At 41.4% G+C, this 22,787-nt stretch overlaps 1 protein-coding gene across 1 annotated transcript; it reads left to right on the plus strand.

The window, feature by feature from the left end:
• The first annotated feature begins 4,165 nt into the window (after nt 1-4,165).
• grin3bb (glutamate receptor, ionotropic, N-methyl-D-aspartate 3Bb) lies at nt 4,166-18,930 on the plus strand. Its single transcript, XM_023424215.2, has 8 exons — nt 4,166-4,788; nt 9,032-10,124; nt 11,822-11,967; nt 13,554-13,669; nt 15,223-15,374; nt 15,548-15,712; nt 15,945-16,012; nt 16,140-18,930. The coding sequence occupies exons 1-8, from the start codon at nt 4,166-4,168 to the stop codon at nt 16,867-16,869; spliced, it is 3,093 nt and encodes a 1,030-aa protein (XP_023279983.2). The 3' UTR covers nt 16,870-18,930.
• The last annotated feature ends 3,857 nt before the right edge of the window (nt 18,931-22,787 follow it).

The raw sequence follows: 22,787 nt of genomic DNA on the forward strand, positions 1-22,787 counted from the left end.
TCATCCGCTGTAACATAATAACAGACCTCACCAGACTAGAGGTGTCATTTGTACAATAAATATCTGATCATCTAACAGATTGTTGTAATGGATTATAAACTGGAGCACAAACAGTACAGACTGTGGACATGTTACAATCAGTCTCTCTGTGGTGATTTTGTGTCTTTTGTGTCTCTTTGTGGTTGTTTTGTGTTTCTTATGTTGGTTTTGTGTCTTTGATGTGGTTTGTGTCTCTGCAGATTTTATGTCTTTGTCTGGGTTTTGGGTGTCTTTGTGGTGGTTTTGTGTCTCTTTGTAGTGGTTTTATGTCTCTGTGGTGGTTTTGTGTCTGTTGTGGTGGTTTTGTGTCTTTTTGTGGTTGTTTTGTGTCTGTTGTGGTGATTTTGTGTGTCTTGTGGGTGGCTTTGTTTCTCTTTGTGGTGGTTTTGTGTCTCTTTTTGGTGGTTTTATGTCTCTTTGTGGTGGTTTTGTGTGTCTTGCGGTGGTTTTGTGTCTGTTGTGGTGGTTTTGTGTCTCTTTGTGGTGGTTTTATGTCTCTTTGTGGTGGTTTTGTGTGTCTTTTTGGTGGTTTTATGTCTCTTTGTGCTGGTTTTGTGTGTCTTGCGGTGGTTTTGTGTCTTTTTGGTGGTTTTGTGTCTTTTTGTTGTGGTTTTGTGTCTCTTGTGTTGATTTTGTGTCTGTGTGGTAGTTTTGCGTCTTTGTGGTGGTTGTGTGTCTCTTTGTGGTGGTTTTGTGTCTCTTGTGTTGGTTTTGTGTCTGTGTGGTAGTTTTGCGTCTTTGTGGTGGTTGTGTGTGTCTCTGTGGTTGTTTTGTGTCTCTGTTGGGGTTTTGTGTCTCTGACTGGTTTCAGTGGTCAGTGATATTAATGCTGGTTCAGGGTTCAGATTTATATTACAGCAGGACAAACTAGCTGTTAATATTTAAAGAGAGTGAGAGAAGCCGGCGGCTCTGCTGTCAGCTCACATTATTACAGAGAAATAACAGTGTTTTTGCTGCAGAGGACTCTGTATAAACTGTGCACATTAATGATGATTTCCTACATGATGGAGGAGAAAGTCCTGCAGCCAAAGTCCTGCAGAGAGAATGGATGATTTCACATCAGAGTTCTTGAGAGGTAGCTGCTGTCATTACAGCAGGACAGACATCTTCAGATTAAAGGGCAGTTCTGCTGTTCTGCTTCAATAAACTTGTGATTATGATCACAAGGTCGATTCAGTTGCTGCTCTGTGACATGAGGTGGAATTTATCCAGATGTCATGAAATTGTAAATTTTAAAATATTCATTCATTTATTATTTTGAGGTCTTTGAGGAATTTTTAAGGAATTAAGGAATATTCCTCAAAAAGGAAGGAATTTTTGATGAATAGTTAAACATTCTGGGAAACAGTTGGTAGTTAGGAGCTGCATAAGAAGTTTTTCTTCAGGCACAATATAATTTAATTTGAAGAGGACTTAGGGCTGATTCTCTGTGTGAAATTGATGCTTTGTGCGGAACTGTTAAGGTGTAGTTTTAATGACTCGTCCTTCAATGAAGACACAATCAGTTGCAGGTCATATAAAATATTTCTCTCAAAGAAAATAGTCGACCATGAAACATGAGTCATTCAGTGTCTCAGGAACAGGAACACATTCATCATCCTTGTTCATTTATATCTATATAACATAGATATAAATATATAACAGGAAGCTTGGTTTTTATTCCTGTGATTATAACCCAGTTCACTCACGATGTGCCTCAGGCTTCAGTCCTCAGTCTGTTAATATTCTCCTGTTGTCTGCAGTCGTTAGTAACCAGTAACTTTTTCTATGCAGATGACTCTCACATCTATTCCAACAACACACCTGAGCAAACTACAGTCCCACAAATGCTAAAGACCAGCTGTCAAACAACTTTCTTCTTTCAGCTATTTTCACAGGTCAAACCCTCACCCCCAACCCCCACCCAGTATGTCTTCCAATCTCAGTCCAGTCTTCATCTGTTTGGTCAATCAATCATGTGTGAATCAATCATTGTACTTTTCATCTTCAACTTCAGCTATTTGTTTGGTTCATGAACGGTTTATTTTCTTCCAGCTGATGTTTGACTGATTGTAAGTGAAATCAGGTTTGTGTTTCAGCTGAGGATCCTTTCATCTCTTCTGTCGTTTCATCTCCTTGTCTTTATATTTTATTCAGACTTTATTGAACCTTCTTTCACTCTGTTTCTGTGCTTTGATCTCATTTCTGTTTCTCTGTTTTATTGATTCACTTTGTTCCTGAGAGTCGACAACAGACCCACATAGCTTCAACAGACCTACAACAATTTGGAAACGTATTCAGTATTAATACTCTTGACTGCAGCTCCAATGATTGCTGCTCAACCAGTTTTGTCAGTGTTAGTTTATAGTTAATTTAAGTTTAGTTTTGAAAACTAAAGTCTTTCTCTTTCAGTTTAGGTCATTTGAAACTTCAGGTTGTTGTTAGTTTGCCGTTCAGTCATGTTTTATTAGCCTGAAAATAACTTTTCTGTCATTACCACTGTACTAGTGAAATAGTTTAGATACTTCTTCCCCTTAACGTCTTCACAGTTACAGGTTTTTGATATTGTGCTCTGACGGTTAGCTTTGACTTTCAGAGCCATGTTGGGAAAAACACCCTACAGTCGAATGGTTCATGGATGGTGCAGAGATGCACATGGTCCCTGGTTCGATGGCTGGCCGCACTGTTGGCTGCATGTCAATAATAATAAAAAGGCTCAATACATAATGTTGGCTCTCCATGGTGTCATACTGCTATCTTTTAGGACACACTATGAATATGACGTGCGGAGTGATTACTGGTGGGACCAAGTTAGACCAGGTCTTTTCCAATATAGGTCGGTTGGACCAGGTCTGTTCCTGTCTGGGTCAGATGGTGTGATATGTAAAGACTGTGATGTTCAGTTGTTCTCATCATGAGCTGCTGGAGTCCTCGTGTTTATTTTGCAGTGGTTATTGAACAGGGTGTTCAGGTGGTTCAAGGTGTTGTCTGATGGACTTACTCTGTCTGAAGTTTCTCGTCCCTCCTGACTGTCAGAGACACTTTTTGACTAATAAAGGACGATCTTATATTATCTTTACTCAGGTTTAAAAACATTAAATGTAAATTAGGCACAACCTGTATTTGTGAGGGTTGAGACCTTGGTCCAATCAGCTACAGGAAACGACTCTAAAACACCAAGGATTATTATTCTTTGGTAGAAGTGGTGGTAGAATGCATGTTTTAAACACCAGTTCTTCTTCAGTCAGTGATTTCCTACATTACCCAGGATGACCTGGGACAGACAGGCCCTGCAGATGTGGACTGGTTGTATTCAGCTATTTAGAGAACTATGAGAGCAGAAACAGTGGGTTCAGTAACGAGGACTCAGCTGATTTTATTTCTCCTCAGGAAACATTTCCTGCTTCAGTTGGCACAAACACACAAACTGTTAGAATGAGTTCCTGAGTGAACTTTATGAAATACAATGTTCAGCACAGATCCAACAACCTGATCAACAACCTGACCAACAACAGGATAAACAACCTGATCAACAACCTAATCAGTATCAGGATCAACAATGGGATCAACAACAAGATAAACAACCTGAATAACTGGATCAACAATGGGATCAACAACAAGATAAACAACAAGATCATCAACCTGATCAACAACAGGATAAACAACCTGATCAATGTGATCAACAACTTGATCAACAACCTGATCAACGTGATCAACAATCTGATCAACAACCTGATCAACAAACTGATGAAAAATAGGATCAACAACCTGATCAACAACAGGATCAAATACAAGGTGTTGGTTCTCTGGTGGTTTTCTATAATGGTTCTCTATTGGTTCTCTATTGGTTGGTGGAACGTTGCTCTTTAGAAACAGATTACACCTTCAGACACCAGGCAGGATCAATTATTGATTATTGATTATCTGGTCTTTGATTGATCATTTTTTATGTTCTGTTTCTACTCTGATCCACTCTGACATGTTCTAACTTTGTTCTCCTCCTGGTTCTCCTCCTGCTGGTTCTCCTCCTGGCTGGTTCTCCTCCTGCTGGTTCTCCTCCTGACCGGTTCTCCTCATGGCTGGTTCTCCTCCTCATGGTTGTTGTCCTGGTTCTCCTGTTTCTGTGTAGAACCGGTTCCACCTACAGATGATGACGGGGGTTCCAGAGTCTGGTCTGTCTGATCTGTTGCTGACAGTTCTGCAGCGCTCTGGTTGGAGGGAGGGTACTGTGGTTCTTTGTCAGGGCTGGGAGGAAGCTGGAGGTCTCTTGCGGCTTCTGGAGGGTCAGAGCAGTGCATCATGGGATGGTGGGGGTGGGGTCACCTGGCACCCACGTGCCCTTCTGAACCTGACGCGGTCTGCCCATGATGACACGCAGATCCATGACTTTCTGTCCCGACACTTCAGACAGAACCAGCCCCTGCCGGCGTCGGTGCTGCTGTTCGGGACTGACCTGCAGTGCGCGGCGGCGGTGCTACGCAGCGCCCAGGATCTGGGCCTCACTTTACCCATGGTGCACTGGGTGCTGGGCCAGCCACTCAACCCCGACGCACTGCATGCCATTGGGCTGCCACTTGGCCTGCTGGCCTATGGACAGGTGGACAGGAAACCGCTTGATTTTTACGTCAGAGATGCTCTGCAACTCCTCACCAGTGCTGTCGCCGCGGCAACCATGGTGAGACCGGACCTGGCCCTGATTCAGAACATGGTGAACTGCTATGACAAACCCAACAAACACGAGGTGCCATCGTCAGGACAGTACCTGTCCAGGTAACTCCCATTATTTTATGTCTTTATTAGACAGCAGACAGACTGTGGACCTCAGGGTTCACAGTCAGCATCAGGTCCGGCTGAACCTCCACAAATATGAAGTAGATGTAACAGAATTATGACCAAAATGAAATGTAGTAAACCTTGGCGCCTGGGACCCCTGAGCAGTTGCCTGCTTTGCTTATTCGGTAATCCAGCCTTAACCAGCACCTTAAAACCTTAGATCACCTTAAAATAACAGTCTTAAGATGCACATGAAGTTAGTGTAAAGATGCAGGTGTGAGGTGTTTTGAGGGCTCACTGTCTTCTCCATTAACTTCACTGTCTCATCATGTGAAGCCAAAATAACTGCATCACCATGAAAGTACATTTTCAGCACAAACAGGTCCTAAATCATTCACATAGAATAAACCCAGTAGAGGCCTCTGCCCTGTGGGACTCGTTACAGATAATCTGTCAGGTGAATGTGAAGTTCATGTTTCAATACTGATGCACACAAACTGTTCTAGAGCTCAGTTAAAATTGTTCCATATGTTCCTTATACAGGCTCTTAAAGCAACAGTTACAGGTAGTAAAGTCAACTGGTTTATGGTTCAGACTGAACAGGTCATTCTTAAATGTGTCATATTTACACCTTAGGTTTTATGTGTATTTAAAGAAAAGGGATAGAACGTGTAAATTTGAACGCTTTAGAGGTGCTAATAGGTTTGTTACATTTGGAGTAATGCAGGATGAGATGTAAAGCTGTGGATGACGTGGATGATCTTTCTAAACCTTCTAATTTTCAGGGAAAACTTCAGGAGAATATATAAAATGTCATTTTTATGTGATTATTAATGTAATTTTCCTGCAGTTACAAACCACTGATAGACTGTCTCTGCTGTTCTTCATGTTTTCTCACTTTTTCTTCGTAACAATTGAGGTCAGGTTTACATTGTTGTCTTTATGTCCATATGGTATTATTATTATCTATATTCAGCACTGACAGTTTTTTGGGTTTTTCAGTCACATATCATGATGTCACAGGCATGCAAGTTGTTTATTATAATGACTTCTTCTGTTATCAAACCAAGATAAAGTTACTGTCCACAAGGAAAATAGCCCAATACACGTTGAAGGCTTGAACAGAGGATTAGTATTTATGTGCATCGCTGCTGATATAAATAGATTTTAATGTGTTAGTTCTGATCATTTGAATGAAATAACAACAGTAGTTTTATAATCAGTGTTCATTAGAAGATTTAATCAGACTGTGAAATATTTACATTTATTAATTTATTTTTTGTACAAATGAGTTTCAGTATTTCTTCACCCGCCAGCTTTTTAATTTAAATGATTTTCTTGTAGGCGAATGTTTTCAGTAACATGGAGGAACATCTCACAACTGGTGCGAGCTGAGGAATACAATAGAAACACTGAGTGATAATAGGACAATAAAAACATCCTGCTAAGACAATAACATTTGGTAAAACGATTTATTAGTATAACCTTGTTCATGTTCAGGTTTATTGTCATTTCCAAAGTCACTGTAAAGTGAAATGTTCCTCATAGAACAGAGATACAAGCAGCACCGTGTCTGAAGGGGAGGAATCAGCTCTCTGACATCAGCAGCAACAACTTGGATCTGAACTTTTCTCTTTTCTCTACTCGTGAAAAATTTTACATTGGTAAAATTTTGGCAAAATAGTCATTAAATCAAAGTAATTGAAGTCAGCTGTGAAAATCCGGGGTGTGATGTTTGTTTCTCTAATGCTGCTGTACAGCTCCCTCAGGTAGACTGCTAAATTAAAAACAGCAGTGAATTCCTTAGGCAGATAGTAACAAACTAAAAGTGAACTAAGACACTGAGCTGAAACACTGAACTGAAACACTGTGAACTAAGACACTGAGCTGAAACACTGAACTGAAACACTGTGAACTAAAACACTGAGCTTAAAAACTGAGCTGAAACACTGAGCTGAAACACTGAACTGAAACACTGTGAACTAAGACACTGAGCTGAAACACTGAACTGAAACACTGTGAACTGAAACACTGAACTGAAACACAGTAAACTGAAACACTGTGTACTGAAACATTGAGAGCTTAAAGACTGAGTTAAACACTGTGAGCTGAAACACTGAACTGAAACACTGAACTGAAACACTGTGAACTGTAATACTGTGAACTAAAACACTGAGCTTAAAAACTGAGCTGAAACACTGAGTGGAAACACTGAACTTAAACACTGTGAGCTGCAGCTCTGAGGGGGAGAAAAGGTTTCACTGCAGTATTGAGTTTCCTGACAGAAAAAGATCAAACACATTCACAGTAATTGAAATTACAGTCAGACGGAAAGATAAAAAACTTCGAGGGTTGATAATCTGCTGCAAAGAAAAAAGAACAAAAGAAAAGACAACGAATGAAAAGAGAAACAGAAACATAAGAGATTTAATAAGAAGTTCACAGACAGACTCATCATCTGAATGTAAGAACGAGTCAATAATCAGAAAACAAAACCACAATCTGACATTATTTACACTTTGTTCGGACTGATCAGCATTTTTCTGTTGGACTCTAAAATCCAGTTCATTGCTCTGTGTCTGAGGGTGAAGGGTTAAGACAGAAAAGATTGTTAAATGTCCATTTCAAATCTGACAAACCTTTTAGTCTAAATTTAAAAAAGGCTGCTTAATAAATGATTGTGCTCAAATACCTTATATCACACTAATTAATACAGATGATCTGTGTGTTAGAAAAACTAAGATTATCTGATCGTTATTGACTGTAAAGCCTCAGCAGACACACAACAAGCTTTATTTATAAAATACTTTTCCTACACGGGAAAACAATGTGCTTTACATGGAGAAGAAAAAAGAAAAACAAAACCATAAGGAGGAACATACTGACTGCAGAGCTTAGTGTCCTCCATCATTCTGACATGAGGAAGTCTAGAAATCTAGAGCTGGACCTGGACTAGCTGAGACATCAGACCCAGACTCTGATGGTCTCTCTGAGCTCGAGAGATCCTCCAGAGGAAACAGTGCAGCTGTAGAAGTTTGTGAGGATGATTCCAAACAGGAAACAGAGACTGAAGTATGTGTGCAGTGACCAGGAGACATCACCGCCTGTCATCGTTTGCCATGACGGACAATTTATGTTTGATCTGTTGGACATTTGTTTCATTTCCTGTTTTATTTTGTATAACTCTCCTTGTGTGTCTTGGGGTTATTTTACTGCCTGTCTTTGTCCTGTCTCCCTCCTTTGTGATTGTCTGGCCCACCATAATGTGTCACCTGTGTTCAATCACCATGCCTGCCTTTTGTCTGTCTAGTCTCTGCACTCCCCTTTTTCTTTGTCAGTTTATCTGTTTTTCTCTGTGGAACATTTTCAATGTTTCCTTGCGTCCCTCACTCTCGTGCTCCCTTTTTTTGGATTTCCTGATTTTTCCTCCTTTGCCTTCATTTCTACCAGTTTTGCCTACTTTAGAATTTTTGTTTGACAAGCCTGTAAATTTTGGGCAGTTCTTTCATCAGTAAAGTCATTTCACTCCACCTTCCAGTATTTATGTGCATATGCATTTGGGTCCAGTTGACATAAGACTTGACACCATCTACATCAACTCATATCTAGATTATTCACATATAAAGGAAATATTACACATTGTTGCAATGGGATTTTTTAATACAACCTTTAAAAGAAATAAGTGTCTGAGCAGATCTCAGGTCCTCAGAAAACAGTATAAACTCTGAAGACCAGAGAGAAGGGGTCATCCGTTTTTGACAGACTAGTTTTAATGTGAAAAGGAGTCCAAGTTTCTTGTCTCTGTCCTGTTAACACCAAAAAAATGGGACGAATCGCCTTCAAGTGTCTATATTCAGTGAGGCTGAGGTCATTCATGGGAAATATTAGATACATAGTGTACGTTGTGTTCAGGGGCAGAGTATAAGGTTTAAGGTAAAGCAGCCTAGGTCTGATCTCTCCATATGATATGTTTACCGTTTTCGAGAAATTTTAATAAACATAGAATTTCATAAAGAAATTAAATTCTCAGAATTAGGGGTTCTTCTATAAAAACTTTATCATGATTTATTTATGCTGCCATTATTACCAAATGAAAACTTTTTTGTATATCAGTTTTGTTCTCTGCGATGTGAAAACGCACAATGTTTTGCACTGATCAACCAATGAAGCAACACCTCCACCCCGAGGCTCTGTCTCCAGCCGGTCTGTGTTATACCTGTTGTGTTTTCTGTTCCTGCAGGTTTCTGTTCAACACATCTTTCTCTGGTCTGACGGGTCCGGTCCGAGTCCACCAGAACCAGTCTCAGGTCCTCACCTCAAAGCGGTTTCACATCTGGAGCCTGCGGCGGGATGCTCTTGGTCAACCCACCTGGGTGACGGTTGGCAGCTGGGAGGGGGGTCAGCTGCAGGTGGAAGACCAGGGGGTCTGGCAGGGACCCAAACATCGGCACAGGACAGAGGGGACAGGTGGGAGGACCAGGGGCCGCTGGAGGGCAGGAATGCCGGTGGCAGGGAGTCGAGTCCGGGTGGTGACTCTAGTGGAACATCCTTTTGTGTTCACGCGGGACGTGGACGAAGAAGGCAGTTGCCCTGCTGGTCAGTTCTGCCTGGATGCTGGGACCAACAACTCAGAGACGTTGGAGAGGTTCTTCAGGGAGGTGGCAGCTGGGAACGGCAGCTTCCTGCCTGCCCAGTACAGCAAGTGTTGCTATGGATACTGCATTGACCTGCTGGAGAAGCTGGCTGAGGACCTCGGCTTTGAGTATGACCTTTACATTGTTGGAGATGGGAAGTACGGTGCGTGGAAGGGGGGGCGCTGGACTGGGCTGGTGGGGGATCTTCTGAATGGACTAGCGGAGATGGCTGTCACCTCCTTCAGCATCAACTCAGCTCGGAGTCAGGTGATCGACTTCACCTCGCCCTTCTTCTCCACCAGCCTGGGCATCCTGGTGCGAAGTAAGGACACGGCGGCCCCCATCGGAGCCTTCATGTGGCCCCTGCATTGGTCCATGTGGGTGGGCATCTTCCTGGCGCTGCACATCACAGCGCTATTCCTCACATTGTACGAGTGGAATAGTCCGTTTGGCATGACGCCTCATGGTCGCAACAGGATAAGGGTGTTCTCATACTCGTCGGCTCTGAACCTGTGCTACGCCATCTTGTTCGGACGCACTGTCTCCTCCAAGACGCCAAAGTGCTGGACAGGTCGGTTCCTGATGAACCTGTGGGCCATTTTTTGCCTGCTGGTGCTGTCCAGCTACACCGCCAACCTCGCCGCCGTCATGGTGGGAGAAAAGACCTTTGAGGAGGTCTCAGGGATCCACGACGCCAAGGTGGGATAATGACGACTGGTTTTATATTCTTTAGATTTCATGTTCCCGTTGCCCAGAACAGAACCAAAGTTTAATATTTCATATAAACAAATCCCGTGTGAATCCTGACGCCTACAGGTGAACGTAGGTGCTGAACTGTCCATCTGCTATTGGCTGGACTTTTGCACCTGATGATGTCATCATCATCAAACAGCAGCCAAAAGCAGGTGTTATGGAGCCAGGGAGAAATGTGTCTGCAGTTTCTCTCAGCCCTGGCACCAGGTCCAAGCTGCTCCGGTGTTTTCTGGCTGATGTTCATCGTAATCGTTTCAAATATTTTCAGGGTGTTTTCATCTAAATCAGACAGCGGAGAGGAGGCAGGAAGTAAGGAAAGAGAGACTGGATGAGGACACCAGGACTCTCTATTCATTCACTTTCTGCTTCATGTTGTGAAATAATTGCAGATTAAATTTGTTCTGTTGATTGCCTGCCTCGCCCTAATTAGACTTTTAATTCAGCAGCTGATTGAAGCATAAAACACGTCTGTGAGTTTTTATACAGCCGGGGCTGCTGGGAGCTGGGGGGGGTGGTTAACTGCATGTCCATTTGTGTGTGATTAGCTTTCTATTTTTAATTTGCACAGCTTAGAGATACTGCAGCTGCATGTTAAACATGTTGATACCATCTTATATAGTCAAAACAAATTTTTTCAATACAACTTTTTCAATGCCACTGTTTCCTTTTTCAATTCAGGTTTTGTATTCAATGCCAACTTTGATTTTCAATGTCACAATGTTACTGTCACTGTTTTAGCCCCATTGTCAGGTTTACACCACCTAAGACATTTAATACTGACACAAAGAAGAGAAAGACAAGCGCGTTATTTCTTACTCACGAGGAGAACGGACAGAGATATGCTCAGTTACAATCTCCAACCCGCTCTGAGCATATTCCACCGTCTCCTCTCTTTTTATTATCACATAAGGCATTCCAAGCATTCTTTAGTTACAAGTCATTGCTTATCTTAAAGAAATGAGAATCACACAAAAGTAATATGATGGGTGTCTGATGATACATAGTACAAATGTTCATCCCATGATATAGAAGTAGAACAGACTGGTTTCAGTCTGCTCTATGCATCGTGACAGCTTGTGATCTCCTCCAGCAGCTACTACCTGCAAAACAACTCATCACAAGACAAACTATATACATGGTTATTATCATAAGACAAACTGTATGCATGATAATAGGGCTGTAAAGCAGAATACATGGTTAGTTAATAAATATGAGATAACTCCATATATACAATTATTCCAACACCCATACTCCGACTCAAACTCCGTTTCTGCTTATATCAAACATCAACGAGATGAAATGAACTTGATTTTATTATTGATCAATTTTTGTATATGTGGAGGACGTCAGTTTGCAGCCACAAAAACACAAAGTCTGTATGAAGAGACAGAGACTCGTGCTGCAGGGTTTTCATTAGACGTGGAGAGGACGACACCATGTAAACAACCCCAGAATCATTTACACAGATGTGATCTGTTCGCTCACTTTTTTCATCATTTCACTTTTCTCTGCATTTTTCCATCACAGCAGTGACCTCAAAGGCACAACATCAGTCTGACTGAATTTACTGAGACTGAACATTCATTTCTTCTTCTTCTTCTTCTTCTTCTTCTTCTTCTTCTTCTTTCTTGGTGGTGTGTCAGCTGCACCACCCATCCCGGGGTTTTCGTTTTGGGACAGTGAGGGAGAGCAGCGCTGAGGATTACATGAAGAAGAGTTTTCCAGAGATGCACGAGTACATGAGACGCTTCAACGAACCAACCACACCTGAAGGAGTTGCCACTCTCAAGTAAGAGGACAAATGCCACCTGATGGTTCTAGAGTCACAGTCATAGATCTGTGTGTGGTTCTACCCAGTTCAGATATGATGTCACCATTTAGTGTTGACGACTTTGTTTTCATGTCTTCATGTAGTTTTTGACTGAGCAACTGAGTGACTGATTGACTGACTGACTGATCATAGTTGAGTGACCATATTTCCACCATTGGTCAGCCAAATGCCATGTGATGAGTGGGAGTTTCCTTATTGGCTGTTGCTCTTTCAAAATAAATTGTTGCTAACAGTTTGGACAGGTGTTTACAGCTGCATTGTTGTCAACTTTCGCTAGATTTGTCGTCTTTTTGCCTGGACTGCAACAATGGGGCAGGGCTTCATTTACCTGGAAGTTGGTCATAGAGCTATTTTAGTATGAAGCCACATTTTGATCCACCCATGTTAAAGTTACTACATTGCACATTAATACAAACGTTACACTTCCTGTAAACATTTGAGATTAAAAGCCTTCTTGTGTTTCAGTTGACAAACCCTGTGTGTCTTAACAAGGCTTTTATTATTGCACTGCAGTTAGAGTATTGTCTCATTTTCTGTGTTTCTGATGTTTATATGATATTCAGATCTGCGCACCTTTTAAGCAGTTAGCGACAACTTCTCTCCCTCCCTCCATCTCTCTCTCTCTCTGCTTGGTGTGTCTTATGTTTAGTTATTCCTCTGCCTCCTCTAGTAATAATGACACATGTAATGAAAGTAATTTGTTTGCTGTGATGGAGGCAATGCTCAGTAAATTTGAAGCTCAAGTTCCCTGTAGCTCCTGAGGAGCCGGGATACAGGGTGGCTGGGTGACTAGCTGTAACAAGAGGTGTAGCCCTGAACCCTCGGGTCACACTCATACACACTCCAGACCTGGACCAGGTTTATACAGAGGCTGGAGAACTTTACTGAGAATCCTCCTGTTTTTAAGATTCCTTTTGTATCACAGTGATCCAGTGATAGTTGTCTGAACATCATGATACACTGCAGAAAGGAGCTGATCACGGCTGCCGCTAATGAGAAAGTTTGACTGAATGTGAACTAATATAATATGTAAATAAACAGAATCAAGTGGAGCTGAAGAACAGAAATCATTGGGATGTATGTTACTGGAGAGTCTTTTCATGTTTGATTTCCAGGGTAACAGACTCCAGGTCTGTCTGAAAAGCCACAGATCTAAGATCAGATCCTGAAATTCCATAAAAACACCATAGTCATTGTCTGACAGAGCAGAGAGCTGATTGGCTGCAGGAGAGACACCTGTGTGTGATTGGCTGCTCACACTTGACACACCTGAGCAGGTGAGCAGGTGTTTGTTTCCACATAGACATGGAGTTCAGTGAGGTTCAGTTCTTCAATCTGAGACACTGTCCTTTGACGGATCATAAAAGCAACTCGGACCAAAGTAACAATGTTGCTGCTGTTTCCAGTGTCAACTGTCAACAGAGTTGCTATGTGTTGCTATAGTAACTATGTTGCTCTGTATTAGACAGTAGTTGTTGTTCAGAGTTTCTAAAAGAAAAGGAGTCTTGCCGGTCGCTGTAGTAATGTGTCTCTCTGTGTTGAAGGACAGATCCTCCTCATCTCGATGCCTTCATCATGGACAAAGCTCTGCTGGACTACGAAGTTTCCATTGACGCCGACTGTAAATTGGCGACTGTTGGGAAACCGTTCGCCATCGAAGGTAACTGTGTTTATGCTGCTGTTCTTGTGTCTTTGTGAGGACCAGGGGGAGGTTTAGACATTGGGACATTTTTTGGAAAGTGAAAACATTTACGGTCCCTTATTGTGGGTCAAACCTTCAATTGTGTGTTTGGGGGTTCAGACCTGGTTTCAGGATTTATGTTGGTGGGGTTATGGTGTTGCTTGCGTGGGTGTTTGTGCACTTATCTTCAGTTCACTTCCTTTTGGTTTTGATAGTTTTTTCTCTCTGAAACATGTTTCATGAAGTTTCATCATCAACAACATCTCGTCCAGTCAGATGAGAGCAACAGACTCCCTTTCAGTTAAACGGTTTAAAGATTCACACTGAACCGTTTCCTCCTTCAGACGCTTTTTGTCTCTGTTGGGGGTGGGGGGATGGGGGGGGCTGTTTTCATTGGAGGACACAATGGAATCAGTGTGCGCTCCATTATAATGTTAGTGGAAGATTATTAGTACAAGATGTACTGTTAATGCAATAACTAATTCCTTACACAGATGATAAATAATGTATTTTCATCTTTAATAACAATAACAGTTTTCATTGGAGCAATAGGAGAGTTCATTCATCCATTATATCTTCATGATGCAGTGTGTACCCAGCTACAGCTAAAAATAGACACAGAACCATACTGAAGAGATGTCTCTTCTTACATCTAATGAAAGGATCTAGTGCCTTTTTCATCCATAATGTCATTAACACCCTCTTGTGGTGGCAGCAGAGTATTGTCTCTGAAAGCTAGCTTGACTTCTAGGCGTTGTATCTATTCTTTCTGTCATTTTCGCGGGTGTGAACGACTGGAGCTTGTCAGCCGGAGAGGAAAGCAGCCATTCTCAGAGGTTTACTCATTGAGGATAATCCCTGATCTTTGACGTATGTTAGTGATAGCCAAACAGTTAGCTTGTCAGTCTGACTCAGCTTCTACTGTTCTGAGATCAGTTCTGATATTGCAGAATTAAAGGCATGTGCAGACAAGCTAGAGACACAGATTTATTTAGTTTATTAAGTTAGCAGTATAGCTGTGAACATAGCAGTGTGATGTATGTCCATTAAGTTGTTTAATAAATGCTACAGCTCCTCAAGACCAAGTTCCTGCCTCTGAACCAGGAAGATTAAAAACATGGAGGCTCTGTCACTGGAGTGAGTCAGTTAATGGAAGATATGTTGAAGATTACCATAGAATGGAATTTTAGATTTTACATGTTAACTGTCAGTTCAGAGGAATAATTCTAAAACTACTGAAGCACAGGAAGGAGGAAGGTGAAAATGTCCAGACAGAGAGACAGACAGCACTAAACCATGAGACAGGACAGTACCTGGATCTGTGATAATCAGATTATTAGGGTTTTGCTGACTCTAGTTTTCTCTGCAGACACACAGTAACATGTTTCACATTTAAAAAGCAGAGAGGGCTGCTAGCCTATCTTAGCACAAAGACTGGAAGCTGGGGAAACTGCTAGCCTAGCTTAGCATGTAATTTTGTCACTGTAAACAAAATGGTTGCCCGTTGCTTGATTATTGATGATTTTCTCCAGGTTATGGTATCGGCCTGCCTCAGAACTCTCCTCTGACATCCAACATCTCAGAGTTCATCAGCAGATACAAATCAGAGGGATACATGGACCTGCTGCACGACAAGTGGTACAAAGTGGTTCCCTGTGGGAACAGAGTGTTCGCTGTCACTGAGGTCAGTCTACATTAATTATATAAACCATTGCTATGTTAGAACCATATGTGTTTCTCCATGTCTATGTGTCTCTGTACTCTTCTTCAGGCTCTTCAAGACGCTTCAGTCTCTTCTTCTTCTGTCGCTGTCAGACTCTGCAGTCATATCTCTTCTTCTTCTTCTGTCTCTGTCAGACTCTTCAGATGGGGATCAGTCACTTCTCAGGACTCTTTGTGTTGTTGTGTTTTGGAGTGGGCGGAGCTTTGCTAACTCTGGCAGGTGAACATGGTTTCTACCGCCTCATCCTGCCACACATCCGCCGCCGACAGAACCTCAAGTACTGGCTGCACACCTCACAGGTGAGAGTCAGTTGTGTGTCAGTTGGTGTAGTGTGAACTCATTCATCCACAAACACTCTGACAAACAGTTTGCACCATGTTAGCAGACACACAGCTAACAGTTAGCTGTAGCATGGCTGCTAACAGTAACACTAACATTACAGGTTATATTGAAAAGATCAGAAGTGCACAGAAAGGTTCTGCTGAGGTTCTTTGGTGGAACCAACTAACAAAATGTTTGTGTGTTTGACAGAAAATCCATCGAGCTCTGAACATGACATACGAAGATGTGAAGAGGCAGCAAGTGGAGAAAGAAAAGAGGTGATGAAACTGATCCTGTCTGACCTCAAGGTCCACTTGTTGGCTTTTTCATTTTTAGGCTTTTGGCCGTATCACATGGTCCTGTCCGTGTGTCTGAGGTGACAGATGTTTCTCTGTTTGTGTTTAGCTGTAACCTGCTGAAGCCTCAGCCCTCTCATGGCCCCCCTGCCCCCCCGGCTCCTGGAGTCTCAGCCAAGTGGAACAACGAAACCAGTAAGGACGCGACCACCGCCGCCATGAAGGATGCCCGAGACTTCAGACGAGTTCACTTCAACCTGGAGACCCTCAACACCCGCCGCCTGCTCGCTCGCATCGCAGCCTCCGACACCAAGGGAGGTGGGGGTAAAGGTGAGGGGTCAGCCAAGCCGAATGCAAGACCAAGCAACAGAGTGTGTGAGAATGGAGGACCGGTGGCTTCATTTGCCAGCCTCGTGCTCTCCCTCCCGTCATCGTCCTCCTCTACTTCTTCCACTTATTCTGCTGCTCCTCCTTCTGCAACTGTATCCCCTCCTCCTGAAGTGGCCCCGCCCCGGCCTGGTGAGCTGCAGGCACTCCAAGACCAGATCGACCAGATGAGGGAGAAGCTGAGGACAGCTTTGGCCAGGAGGGCTGAGATCCAGACCACTCTGGCAAAACCCGTCGCCACCGTGACAAACCACCTGACTCCAGCAACCACGACAGCAACGGTGACAATGACGATGAAGACAGGAGCCATGCCCAGCCTCTTACCCACCGTTGCGACTGCAAAACCCCTCCCTGCCAACACAAAGTGTGTCACGACCATGACAGATCCGCCTCACAAAGTCCTGTCCAAAGTCCGACCCCTTCACAGCAGAGTTACCAATCTGAGGAGCTGATGATCTCTGTATGGGTCACATGACCCTCTTCACACAGCGGCCATTTTAATCAGTTGAGATTTGATAAATGAAGATTTTCTTTTAAATTGAGTCGACCACAAAGAACAGACAATTCAAACACATTATTTATATTATAATTAATAACCATCACTATCAACACACTGATATTTTAAACATCCAAGTCATATTCATAATTTTTATTGACATTTTAACCATTACCTGAATAGAGAATAACAATGTTTAAAATCCCATTGATTTCCTTTACAAATAAATTAATGTTCAGGAGAAAATTAAGATTCTAAGGTGTTGAAAAGCCCTTATTAGTACAAATAACACATTTTTTTCTTTACCAGAATTACATTTTTTTTAAAACACATTTGTTTTTTTTAAAATCAGATTTAATAGGTTTGTTGGTTTTTACCAGATTTTACATGTTTGTCTTTTATTATATTAAATTAAATTCTATTGTTGTTCATTTTATTTAAATACATTTATTATTGTTGGTCTTTTCATAGTCAAATGTAAAATAAAGCAGAGTTTTACCTTCAGATAAAAATGCCTTCAAAGAATCCCGAGGCATACTTTTTTCAGATCTTTATATATTTTGTAATTATTAAGTTTTAGTTCAGTTTGTGGTTAAAGCAGGTTGTTGGTCCTGCTGCTGCTACTTTGATGACTCTTCCTTTCTATATGTATTAAAGCTGTTTAACATTGATCCAGGATCTTTTTTGATCCTGGTTAAGAAACTGGACTTAGCAACAAACATCATCAAATACAGGAGGATTTAAACAAAAACTACAGGAAGTAAATGCACCAAACACAACAGGTCTGTTAATGATAATGTGTCAATGCAATGAAAGAGTTTGTTCTTTATGTGGAGGTGAAGAGTAAAATGGAGTATTTAAATACCTTCATTTTTGAATGAATTTCTTCTTAGTTTTAGAAGCATGAATTTTCATCTTCATTATAATGAAAGTCGACATTTAAAGTCACTTTTTTTTTTAAAGATAAAAGTCAATTTATTCATCCATTGATAACTGAGATAGTTTAATGGGATTTTAACGGCTTATGTGCAGGGTTTCAGTTATACAAGCTAATGATGATAATATAATAAGATATGGAATTATCGATGGATTTTAATTAATATAACGATAATTCAAAAGCAAATTCATTTACACCAAATTTGGGGTTAATTAATGGATTATACCGTGTTAATTAGTGATGAATTTAAGGGTTTTTAAACAGTCCATGAATTAATGCAGTGAACTCCTAAATTTACTTTTTAAAGATTTTTTGCTCTTTAACTGAAAATAATATTAAATATAATATATTTGAATCCATTAATTATGCCATCTTGATTACATTGCTAATAATTAGTAAATTCATGGATTTATAAGATTAAAAAAATGATTAACTGCCCCTTTAAGGTCTCCTGCAGGTGTGATGAAATCAGGTGTTTCCACAGGTTTAATCCACGTCTTCCTCCTGACCTGTGTTTCTGTGAGGCATTCATGGACCTGTCTCCATGTACTGATGTGCTGGGAGGCGTTCATGGACCCGTTTCTTTGTACTGATGAGCTGTGATACGTTCATGGACTGCATCTCTTTGTACTGATGAGTTGTGAGGCGTTTATGGACCTGTCTCCATGTACTGATATGCTGTAAGGTATTCAGGACCTGTATCTTTGTACTGATGAGCTTTGAGGTAGAGCTCTTCAGTAGTCCACTTGACTCGGGAGATGACACCTGATCCAGGACCCAAGTCAGACCATAGCCTGAGAGTCTGCAGTATCAGCTCTCATTCTCTTTATTTTGATTTTTAATTTGATACATTCAACAGTTTGATTTGATTAGAACATAATCATCTGTCAATTTATTGATTTATTGATTATGCAGGATTTTACATTATGTGTACAAATTTGTGTTTGAAGCATTAAATGACTTCTTGTCCTGTGAAGACGTCTACTGTGAGGCATTCACTAACCTGTCTGTTTGTACTGATGTAAGGCATTCACTGACCTATCTGTTTGTAATTAAAAGGGAAATGAGGGTGTTACCAAATGAAGAGTATTTTTTTTGTATTATCACTTCATTAAAAAATACTTTGAGATGTTACATTCAATCACATGATTATGTCACAAGTGTGGTTAGGTTTAGGTTTAGGGTTAGGATTAGGAAATAAAGGATAATCTGTGCACACTCAATCCAGTCCCATGCAGTCCCCCCCCTAGCTCTCATTAAGACCCTGTGGAAATCTAGTGCCAAATTTACTAATCCAGGTCCCCTCTGTCCTCTTTCTCTGGGTTGTTGTCCAATTTGGATTACACTGGAGGACAGAGGCCTGTACAGCCGTGCTGTATGAAGTGTTTAACCAGCGGAGTGTGGATGTCTTTCGTTTTCAAAATATTATATCTATGTTGTGTGAATCTGGTTCGGATTGTGTTTCCCGTCTCACCAACATATTGTAACCCACATTGTTTACAAATTATAATAATAATATAACACCATTTTTGGATAAAACATTTCCCTCATTCTCAATTTTATATACATTTTTATTCTGTTTATTAGAAATCCATACCTGCTGTTTAAAGAATTCAGTTTTACCTTTTAATTTGGAATCAATTAATGGTTTAATTTTGGCTTTCACCAGGTAATCCTTTAAATTCTTGTTTTTTCTGAATGCAGCATTGATCTTGTGGTTATAGAGGAGCTCCCTTCCTTTCCTGGAATCTTCAAAGTTGTTCCTGATCTCGCTGACCAGCTTCACCGTGGATGCTGAGTAAGTGATAATAAAAGGAATCATAGAGGACACAAGGGTTAGGGTTAGGTTTTTAAGAATTATCTCGATGACTCTCCCCATGATGCCACTGGGCATCACAGTTGAATAGAGAGCCAAAGGCAGAGCACTGGCCGACGCATGTCAACCGGAGTCCCCCACTTTTGTGCGCCCCACACCATACCGTAGTAGAAAGAGAGAGAGAGAGAGAGAGAGAGAGAGAGATAAAAGATCAGAACCTCAGTTCCTCAATTACCATTCCTTGATTAAGGATCAGTTGAGAGGCCAGCATGAGGTCATGAGGGAGAATAGACGTCCTACAGTAAAGGTCTTGTAATATGAAATAGGATGAGGATGATGATGATGGTGATGATGATGAAGCAGACGTCCCACGAAGATTAGTTGAGACCACAATTCGCAAGACCATTTAATAGCTTTATTGCTTCAGTTTGTTGGATGAAAGGTCATGGAATGACCTTCCATACTTGTGACAGTGTGTAATATACTTTAATGCCCATAAATCACCATTGATGGATCTCATTAATCGAGCTATCTTCAACATCTATACAAAGGTCGGGTCAAAAGGTCATGTCTGTTGTGGTCCAGGTTAAAGGTCAGAGAGACTATAAATATAGGTAAAGACACATAAAGTTACATGTGTATCAATTAACATTCACAGTCCCCAGGAGGCCATGAGACAACTGTGTTAAAGCAATTTGCTTTCATGTACCACAATCCATAAGTGTATTACTTATTTTATTTTATTTAAGAAAAATGATTGTGGTAAATTGAAGGACACATCTTCAGTAGTGGACCCCAGGGTCACAGGGCATTTCGGCCATTTATCATTAGACACCCTCACCTGAGGAAGGCCCAGCCGGGGTTGATCAAATCCCGGTGTGTGTCCTATCTTCAATCAGAATTATGATTTTAATAAATCAATTATTATTCAAGTTAAAGAACCTGTATACATTTTGAATAATGTTTTCTTCTTTCTCAATAAATCAATTATTTTTCAGGTTAAAAATCTTCTATGTATTTTGATTAATGTTAGGTTTGCTGAGTTGCACTGTCTTCATGCTTTAGGTTCTGTTCAAGGTCATTTGGTCTGTCATGTCAACTGTTCTGCTAGTCCAAACAAGAAGTAAATTTTCAATAAACCTTTAATCTTACCTGTGTGGTTGGTTCCGACTGGTTGTTAACACCGCAAGGTAGCTCCAGCCAGGCCAGCCACTGTTGATCCAGGGGTCTCATTTTTGCTCTTCCAGGGGGTCTCAATCTTCCCCCAGAAGACTTCTGTCCTCCTCTGTCGAAGCTCAAACTGATTGTGATCCTTTGATTCAGCGTCCCTTTTATGTTCGTTGATTCGAAGCACCCGTGAAAAAAAGCGATTTTAATTGAAGAAAAGACTTTAAAGGGTAAAAATCCATCATTATTGTTGTTCTAGGGGTCTTTTGTTCTTCTCCAGGGGGTCTCAGACTTCCTCCAGAGGACCTCTGTCCTCCTCTGTCGAAGCTCAAACTGATTGTGATCCTGTGAGTCAGCGTTCCTTTTGTACTCATTGATTCGAAGCACCTACGAAGCACATGCGAAACAGGCGATTTTAAAGTGAGGAGAGGATTTTAAAGGGTAAAAATCCACTGTTACTGTTGTTTCGGAGATCTTTTTTTCTTCATTCAAGGGGTTTCCGTACTCATTCAGGTCGTCAAAGCTCAAACTGATTTGGATTAGGCTTAGAGCCAGAGCCTAGGATTAAGCTGCATCCAGTTCCATGGTTAGGGTTAGGATAAAAATACCGGGTTAGGTCTAGCTTCGAAGATCAAGGTTAGGATTAGGTTCAGATCCAGGACTTAGGTTTAGGCCAGGACCATTAATGTTTGTGGCCGTGTCGAATGACATTGCAGCCTAGGGTTAGGGTTAGGGTTAGGTGAAGGATTAGCCCGTCCCCTCCATTGAGGGTCGGGAAAGGCACGGGCCCTCCCCCTGGCACCCATCCCTCTCCGGTCCCAGGAAGACCAACTCCGGTCTTGGGGTCGAAAGTCCCAATTGCGCCCACGGGAGCGACCCCTTCTTCCACGGCGCACCAATTGCCACCCATCATCCTCACTGGCAAACGCCATTAGGAATGATGGGGGGGTTAGGGTTAGGGTTAGAAGAATTATCACGATGACTCTCCCCATAATACCACTGGGCATCGGGTTAGGGTGGGTGAACTGAACCCATCTCCCGTAGGAGACAGGAGGAGCACGGTCGTTCCACCCCTGGAACCCCCTACCCCCCTGGCCCCAAGCTGGTTGGCGGATGCGTTGGCGTCTCCGCCCATAACGCACCACCGTCCAATCATCCATGTTATGTTTTTGTATTTTTTGTTTTGTGTTGTTTTTTGTATTTTTTGTATTTTTTTGGGTTAGGATTAGGGTTAGGACGTGGGTAAGGACCCCGACTCCCATAGGAGAACAGAGGTGCACGGTCCTTCCCCCAGTTCACCCCATCACCCTGATCCCAGGTACGCTGACGGCGGCCCTCTCGCCTTTTGCCGTAGCGTACCACGGTCCACCCATTTTGCCAGCCACTCATCTTTGAGTGGTCTGTGCTGTTTTTAATTTTTTTTAAGGCTTTGTTATATATTAATTATAAATTAAAAGAATATGAATTTTTTAACTTATTTTAATAATCCAATTTGTTTTTGAGCAAATGAAAATAAATTGAAAAAAAATATTTATTTAAATAATCAAATCAAAATGTGTGCCTATGAGGCAACGTTTTGACCTTTTTAAAGGTCTTCTTCAGGCCTAGGCACACTAAAAAAAAAACACAAAACAAGCGGCTTCTTTTGCTGTCAAGCTGTGTGTCTGTTGCTGGTCAGAGCAAGAATGAGAAGCAGCTCTCTCTGCCCTTCTATTTATACCCTCCCACTTTTTTTTCTTTTTTTTCTTTTTTCTCTCTTAAGTTTCACTTTCCAGAATCCGTACGTAGGCTTTAACCCTTTGTATGTCCATCAGTATTTTAAAGTTTTTGCAACTTAAAAAACAATTTTCTCTTATATATCCCTTTTGATCCGATAATGTAAATGAATAATCCCTGTTTTTAGCCTAATATTAATTAATTAATCAAATTAAAATGTTTTTAAACTTTTTATCCC

Source organism: Seriola lalandi, unplaced genomic scaffold (genome assembly GCF_002814215.2).
Source record: "Seriola lalandi dorsalis isolate HSWRI2012SDOR001 ecotype SW California unplaced genomic scaffold, Sedor1 jcf7180002054722, whole genome shotgun sequence".
Classification (NCBI taxonomy): Eukaryota; Metazoa; Chordata; class Actinopteri; order Carangiformes; family Carangidae; genus Seriola; species Seriola lalandi.

Coding starts and splice junctions, on each gene's coding strand:
- grin3bb (XM_023424215.2), top strand. CDS start 4,166: ATGATGACGGGGGTTCCAGAGTCTGGTCTGTCTGATCTGTTGCTGACA. Junction 10,125..11,821: donor CAGGGATCCACGACGCCAAG/GTGGGATAATGA, acceptor GTGGTGTGTCAG/CTGCACCACCCATCCCGGGG. Junction 15,375..15,547: donor GAGTGTTCGCTGTCACTGAG/GTCAGTCTACAT, acceptor TGTCTCTGTCAG/ACTCTTCAGATGGGGATCAG.